Source organism: Rattus rattus, chromosome 1 (genome assembly GCF_011064425.1).
Source record: "Rattus rattus isolate New Zealand chromosome 1, Rrattus_CSIRO_v1, whole genome shotgun sequence".
Lineage (NCBI taxonomy): Eukaryota > Metazoa > Chordata > Mammalia > Rodentia > Muridae > Rattus > Rattus rattus.
This window is the reverse complement of record NC_046154.1, coordinates 3638914-3646799: the sequence shown is the minus strand read 5'-3', so window position 1 is coordinate 3646799 and position 7886 is coordinate 3638914. Positions and strand designations below refer to the sequence as shown.

Below are 7886 nucleotides of genomic sequence, written 5' to 3'. Positions count from 1 at the left end.
TCTTCATGGGAAGTCAAGCTTGGTCTCTACCTTCAGTGTCCTTTAAACAAGGGGCCTTCCTTCACACAGTCCTTTTACCCATGGGCTATGTATCTATGATCTATATGCTGACCCATCAAAGTGAAAGGCAGAGTTAAGCACCCATACCACACAGAGAACTTTCCTACTTCATCACGTATGGCAATGAGAACAGAAAGAAGGTCCGGGTAGCTCTCTGCTTTATAAGTATAGAGTATATTTGGAGAATATCATGGCATACTGGCTTGGGAGTAGACAGGATGACGGGTGACAGCCTTTGTTAGGGAGGATGCAGAACTTTGGGAGCCTAAGAATTCTTTTTGCTTGAAATGCTTATCCTCCTTGTGCAAACCAGAACCTTCTGAGGGGAAAGCTGACATCGATTTCTCAGCTGGTTGACACGCATTGTAGACAGTTTCAAAGCAGTTGTGGGAGTAGCCATGGGGCCCAGGGTTGGTTGGGCAGAAGGGGCGTTGGCTGGAGCTCTGCAGGCACTGTAGGAGTCGAGGAAAGTCAAATGTTCCTCTTCGCACGGAGAGGCTTGGCTTTGAGATCACATTCGGGCTTCTTCTTCTTCTCGGCTCCCTCTGCTTGGTCTCTGACAGGACTGTGAGTCTTCTCAGGCTCTACAGTCACGAGTTTGGCCCCTGTGTCAAACTTAGAGAAGACAAGGGATTCCTCCTGCCTGTCGCATTTCACTTCAGGGTTAACCCAGTGAGAAAAGAATGTCATCTTGTTTTCCATTTCGGCTTCTGTGGGCGCTGCTGCAAAGGTGGAACTCTAGTGAGTACAGCCTCCCCATCAGACCCTTCAACGCTTAGCCCTACCAAGTTTTACCCTCTACAGCGTGGCCTGGAAGAATTCTACTTTGAAATTTTTCTGTTTAAAAAAAAAATGAAGCCCCAGGGGTGGAGAGATGGCTAAGTGGTTAACGGCACTAGTTGTTCTTCTAGAGGACCTGGGTTCAGTTCCCAGTATCCACGTGGCTGCTTACAACCATTTCCACATGGAATAAAAATAAATACATTTTTAAAAAAGTGAAGCCCCCTTGGAATCCTGGTCCAGCCTAATAAGTTGGCATTGTAAGGTCTGGCCTTGTAAGGGCTGGGCGCTCCAGGCTGGGCACTTTTAGGAACCTTTGGGTGAGGTCATTTGGTTTAATCTAATGGTTATGCAGATAATTTTATTTGATCACTCGGCCCCAAGGAATCCTTAAGGACGCTCTGGGAACCAGTGAAGAGACTGGTGAGTGCTGCTGGGGAAACTGAAAGCCCTATGCAGGATAGAGATGGCCTCTGCTGAGGGAGGTCTCATCCCTACGCCCCAAAGGCAACTCATCTGCATAAAATAAAATTCTACCTGAGGAAGAACCTGAAGAGCTGATGGGAGGGGCAAGCGGCTGGGGTTCTGCTTAGAAACCTCCTTGCTGGCGCACAGACCTCAGGATCTGTGCTCTTGGCTGGTTTGAATTCCACTAGGTCCTCTGTCGTCCCTGCTTAGGTAAGGACTGGGTTTCACCCCGGTCTAAGGGGTCTGGGGGTTCTAGTATTGGATTCTTCCCCTTCACCCCCAGGTACGAACTAAGAACCTGGGCCTCTCAATTGTGTCTGGACTGGACTGGGAGAGGTCAGAAGCTCCATGGGAGAGTCTTAGGACACTGTGCTCAGTCTAGCACTCCCTTGGCTCTACTCTACTGTCTTTAGTTCAGCTGAAAACTCCTCTTTCAAGATCAGTCTAGATCTAAGGGACATGGAGATCCTGGTGGGATAAGAGACCCAGGCCAACACTTTCCTTTGTTTGTTCAGATTCCCAAACACCCGCTGTGTGGAGACAGTCTTTAACCAAAACGTTCTCCCTGTCTCAATGAGATGTCTTCAAATGTATTTCTAGGAATTCTTTTGCAGGTTGAAATTTTGTTTGGAAAGGTAAGTGCTTTGAGTGATTGCGAATGCCAGGAACACATCCTCAGGAGGTACTTCAGCCTGGAGTAGTCCCTCCATAAGCTGTACTAGCACTTGGAACACATGGCCAGGCCTTAATATGCCACTATTAAGACTGAATCAAAGGGCTGGAGAGATGGCTCAGCGGTTTAGAGCACTGACTGCTCTTCCAGAAGACCTGAGTTCAATTCCCAGCAGCCACATGTTGGCTCACAATCATCTGTAATGGGATCTGATGCCCTCTTCTGATGTGTGCCTGAAAAAAGCTACAGTGGGGATATATAAGTCTCTGGACTTAGTCCCCATCTCTGTGTTGTGTATTGGCTAGGATTGCCTATGTAATAGCTCAGAGAGATCCACAAAAGAGCAGGCAGCCATGGTAGAAAAGAGATCTTGTTCCCAGGGTCTCAGTGGCTCCCTGAGACAAGGCCTAGGCAGCTTAGGGTCATTGCTACCAACAACTGGCCACTCCGTTGCTGCTGGTCAAGGCTTGTCAGCATCGAGCGAGGCTGATCTAAGCAGAAGGCTGGTTACTGTCTGTGTGTCTCAGGCTTGTTTTCCAGGAAAGACAAGTTGCTGTCAAGAGTTCCTGGAACACTGTAGACAGTGATTTTGTCTCAGAAATCTCAGATGGTGGCAGGGATGGTGCCCCAGCAGATCTCCCTACGTGTAATCTGTCAGCCTCTCAATGTCGTGGTCTAATCAATCAACTGTGGGCTCGCCGCAATAGATCAGTATAGGTCATCAACCTTTCAAGGTCTACCAGGGCTCCGGCTGAGAAAAACTCTCTAAAGATCAGGGTTGTGCTGCTGCAGGACAGGGTCCTCTGCTCAGCAGGGGACAGGAGCAGCTGGATCTTTAGGGAACCGTTCCAGCAATACTAAATCAACCTGTCATTTCAACTGCCCTTGGAAGTAGAACCCAGCACACTGCAGGGCAAGGCTGCTACCCTCGCGAGGACTGGAATGGCTTCTACTCAGGAAGATCCCTGGATCTGGTGAGGCAGGAACACAGCTCAGTGTTACTTTGTGGTTCTCTGCACCTACAGAGCTCTCCAGATGAGCGGCAAACCTCACCGAGGCCACCATTCACAGGCACCAAGACCTCACACTTGGCCTTAATTGGGACATTAATCTGGGTTTGTCCATGGAAATGCCCAAGTTCAAGAATATGGGGAAGAGGGGTTGGGGATTTAGCTCAGTGGTAGAGCGCTTGCCTAGCAAGCGCAAGGCCCTGGGTTCGGTCCCCAGCTCCAAAAAAAAAAAAAAAAAGAATATGGGGAAGAAGCTAGTACTAAGTGGAGTGTAGGAAATTTTGGGCAATGCAGAGATAAAGGAGTTAGTGACTAAGAAAGTCCCATATTCTCCCCCTGCCCCCTTGTGGAAGGATCTCCAAAGGCAGACTCAAAATCCACTGTGCAGAAGATAAACTACAGAAAGAGAACTAGAGGGGGTTGGGGATTTGGCTCAGTGGTAGAGCGCTTGCCTAGGAAGCGCAAGGTCCTGGGTTCGGTCCCCAGCTCCAAAAAAAAAAAAAAAAGAACCAAAAAAGAGAACTAGAGATGGCTCTCTCTCTCTCTCTCTCTCTCTCTCTCTCTCTCTCTCTCTCTCTCTCTCTCTCTCACACACACACACACACACACACACACACTCCTTTAAGGCCACTAAAATGAAAGCTAAAAGTTGGAGAGAGTAGAATGGGTCTGTGGTCTACTTTGGAGTGGCCTTCTGTGAATGCTAGAGTCATGGGGATGACAGCCCATCCTTTCCAGAGTTGTCGGTTGTTTCTGGGCTTTGAAAATATTGTAAATGGTGAAGTGCTGCACTACAAGATGTCCCCAGAGCCACTCCTTCAGAGATCAAGGAGAAGTACATTGTGAGCACACATACATTTATAACCTCCTGTACTCAAGGGCACCTTGGGGCCTTTTGGACATAGGGACAACAGATACTGAGAGTATGAGGGCATGGGGTGTTGGCTTAGGTTCAGGACGCTCTGGGTGCTGGGAATAGGAAGGAGTCTAGCACTCAAAGGCTGCTGACCTTGGTTCTTCAAGGCAAGTTTCTTGGTTTTCTTCCTCTTCTTTTGTTGGTTTGCAGGAACCCCAGGTTCGTCTGTACTTGAAGATGACAGACCTTTTGCATCCTGGGTCATTTTTGACCCTTGAGGGTCCAGCTGTTGCTGAGGAGCAGAATGGTAACACTGGAGGACAGCGTCACCAATGGACGGAGTGGCTGACCGCGTAGATTGCTGGTCCGTTTCTTGCGACTTTGGGAACCTGGATGATAATGAAACGTCTCTGGTGTCTTGGTAAGTGAGCTCTGAACTCCGGTCAGCCAACGCTTTTGATAGAGACAATGCCTCCAGGCAAGAAAAGCTACGGGAGGGCCTCAGTAGACTAGAAGAGGTCCTTTTGTTCTCAATCCCCAGCAACTGCTGGATTTCCAGAGTCATGGCATTGCAGATTGAGCAAGAGGGATCTGGGCACAGGAGCCGCCGCACACTTCCTTCTTGAGGGAGCCAGCCCTGGCTAGGAAGGGAAACGACAACTGTTAATGACAGCATGAAGACTGCTTTTCTTCTCTCGCCCTACAAGTCCTGGGCCTATACCTTCTGAAGTCTGCTGCTCTGATTTTCTTGAGTTGAGTGGGTTGAGTGGGTTGGACTAAGAGTCTGGGGAGAGGTCTCAGACAAGCTATCGGAGGGTATAGCCCTCGTGGAGAACGGGGAACTTCGGTCAGTTTTCTGACAACCTTATTGAGGAGCAGACAGGCATCAGGTAATTACCTGATGGGGAACCACCAAGGACACCACCGCCGAAGGCCTGAATCACTTTTATTTGGGGGTTAGGAAACCTGGTGCCTGGTAAACGGTATATCCAAACTGTGAAAAAGGAGGTCCTCGTTTTAAGAACTGTGGGTGTCCCTGCTGCTGTCCCCAGCATCACTCATGAATCAATTCTACTCTATAAAAATCCTAGGGGGGGAAATAAGATGGCTGATGGAGTATCCTGAGAACTGGCCTAGGGAAGAGAAACTTAAGGAGATGACACAGAGCAGCTGGATTCAGCCAGACCCAGAGTTCTACCCTTGAAAGGATGAAGCTGGAAAGAGATACAATAGTAATGGCTTTTTTATGTCAAACCTATTCTCTTCTCTGGACCACCTGTCTCAACACAAGCAATGCCATCAACAATTAACCCTGAATTGCAGACCTACGAGGACCCAGAGTAAAATGGACGTATGAGCCCCCTCTGCTCTGGCAAGCTTGTCGGTTCAGACTGACAGACTCCATGGTGTCTCTAGTGGGCACCCCCACCCTCATCACTTGCCCAGGTCAGGCAATCACCACATCCAAACTAGGAGCTGGGAGACTACAGAGAGCAGGGGTCACCTTTTCATGGTATCGAGCAGCTTCTGCAGTTTCTCAGCTTCCTCCTTAGATGTTCTCTTAGCTAAAGAAGGAGGACACAGCGTTAGGCCAAAGGGAAGGGGCAACCTATAAGGGGCTGAAAGATGTTGAAGGACAGGTGACTTGGCGACCCCGAGAGCACACGCTCTGAGTACAACTTAACCAATTGCTTGCTGTCCTGTACCTATTTCCGTGTGATCTTCAACACCCTGCCAGTGCCCGATTTGTGGAAAAAATGGAGGTGACATGAGGTCAGATAGAAGACAGAATAGTCCCGGTCTCTTCCCCACCCATTAAGTCTACATTAGTTCTGTTTATTTTACCGTCTTCAAGGCTTGGAAATGCCTGGCTTCCGGGGCCAGTCATCACAGAGGGTGAAGATCTGTGGAGCCCTCACCCACAGGAGTAGGGAACCAAAGGAATGGGGATTTACCTCTTGTCGATCTATCGCTAGGAGTTTGTTTGATTCTTCGGAAACACTTGAAAGACAAAAAGCATTACAATATGAAGTAGAGACGTCAATTTTTTTTCTCCTGTCGAGAGTGATAGAAAATTCCGAAGTCTCCCCCAGTCACGGTCTGCAGTCCAGCTCTATAATCTCTTCATCCCCCACCCCATGTCATCACCCGACCTCATGTTCCCCTCTTATTTCTGACTCGCTTTGAGGCTCTTCCACACTCTATACCCTCCACCCCGTTTCATGGACAGGTTCTGTGGTGGACTCGGGAGACAGGGAGAATCGATGACTAATACTAGCGACCAAAGGACTTCGGCTATCACCGGACATCGATGTCCACCAACCAAGATGAAGACATCCTTATTAAAAAAGAAAAACCAAGAGGTAAGGTAACCAAGAGATGTGTGTATGGGGGGGGGCTCTAAACAACACGTTCAGGCCTGGTCGTAGCATTTTCCTACCTTGGCACAGCTCTTGGTAGGTCCCATCCTTAACCCTCGGTGGCTCCTTTTGACTTGCCAAATTATCAGTGCAATAATGAAGATAGATCCATACGTATAAACCGAGTACCCCACATCCCACAGAATAAATGGTGGGATCAACATCATTCAACTTCCCTAGTCATCCCTCTCTTAGGCTTCCGGATGTTAGAATGCAATGCCTCTGAATTCTAGAGTTTGGCTCTCCCCCTCACAGAAGATATACCCAGGTCACCAAACTACATCACAAAGAGTTCTTGGCCCACCAAGCAGGAGTAGAATTTCCCTATCTTGGATAAACTCTTGTGGCGATTCAGTGTTCAGAAGAGGGTGTCTGGTTGTCTACACGGGCGGCAGAGCCTGTGATAAGAGCTGCCGTGGTCACGGATGGCACAGTCCCTTCATGTTTTCCTACTCCCTGTACATAGAGCTTCCTACAGCAGCTCTGCTCTCTGTGGATTCCAGTCTGGCGACTATCTCCAGACAGCCGCGTCTTTATGCACACTACGTGCTCCTTAAACAAGACGAAGGCTGGGAAGAATACTATCAACTAAGTTGTCTGTCCTGGGAAGAGAGCTAAAATCCATAGAACAGGGTTGGGCGAGCATTACGTTGTTAAATCTTAAAAGCATAATTTTAATGTGTCAGGCAATGACGGATAGCCAGGCAATGATTGAAAGGTTGGGGATTGTTTAAAATAGATAGGTTAGAGGAGAAAAGAGAAAAAAAAGTTCTGGCTGTTTATTTGTTTTGTTTTCATTCATTCATTCATTCATTCATTTTTGAGACAGGATTTTTCTGTGTAGCCTTGGCTGTCCTGGAACTCACTCTGTAGACCAGGTTGGCCTTGAACTCAGAGATCTGCCTGCCTCTGCTTTCCGAGTGCTGGGATCAAAGGTGTGTGTCACTACTCAGCTATTGTCCTTTTAAATATTTCTGAGAGTTGGAGGACGTAGCCTAGGCCATGTAGTCTATCTTGAGGTGGGTGGGAAGTTGTTACACACAGCACCTTCCTCAGGAGCACACAGATGAGACTAACCTGAAAGTCCCATCCAGGGCTCTAGTCTTGACAATGGCCGCTGCAGATCTCGTGGCACCTGGCCTACTCCTCGAGAGAGACTATTGACAAGACTTTCCATCCGGGGCTACAAACCTGTGAGTCTTTGCTTGAAACTACCAGGATTGCAATATTTGACTGAAAACTGTTTTATGAAAATCTTAATGCCCTTAGACATTCCAAGATTTCCTCCATTTAACCTCAATACCTACCCTGATTCACACATGAATGTCAACTTCTTGGCCCTGGTAATGGACGGTATGTCTCCAGCAATTTCCATGAGAAGTTCTTGTTTGGATTAAGAGTGGTCTTGGTTCAAACTTGTGCTGAAAAGGCCATTTGGTCCTTCCTTCAGCATCCAGCCTTCCATGAAACAGACATGGAATTTACCGTGTGCTCGCCCTGAGTTAGACAGTGTAGGGAGGTAGGACTGATTTGCCTACTTGTCCACAGGACGCTTAAAAAGTCTAGTTGCAAAGGTAAGATTAACTCATCTGAAGCAAGAGCCACCTTTCCTGGGACTG

At 48.1% G+C, this 7886-nt stretch overlaps 1 protein-coding gene across 2 annotated transcripts; it reads right to left on the bottom strand.

Annotated features, from left to right (window-relative positions):
- Window positions 1–215: 215 nt before the first annotated feature.
- Fam205c (family with sequence similarity 205 member C) lies at window positions 216–6466 on the bottom strand. 2 transcript variants are annotated; one of them, XM_032887249.1, is made up of 5 exons: window positions 6288–6466; window positions 5803–5848; window positions 5352–5412; window positions 4001–4488; window positions 216–782 (listed from the first exon to the last, which is right to left on the bottom strand). In XM_032887249.1, exons 1-5 carry the CDS (start codon window positions 6432–6434, stop codon window positions 532–534), a joined length of 993 nt encoding a protein of 330 aa, XP_032743140.1. In that variant the 5' UTR covers window positions 6435–6466; the 3' UTR covers window positions 216–531. The 2 variants fall into 2 exon arrangements, with proteins under 2 accessions (XP_032743140.1, XP_032743147.1); XM_032887256.1 differs by having other exon boundaries at window positions 419–779; window positions 6288–6431.
- Window positions 6467–7886: the final 1420 nt, after the last annotated feature.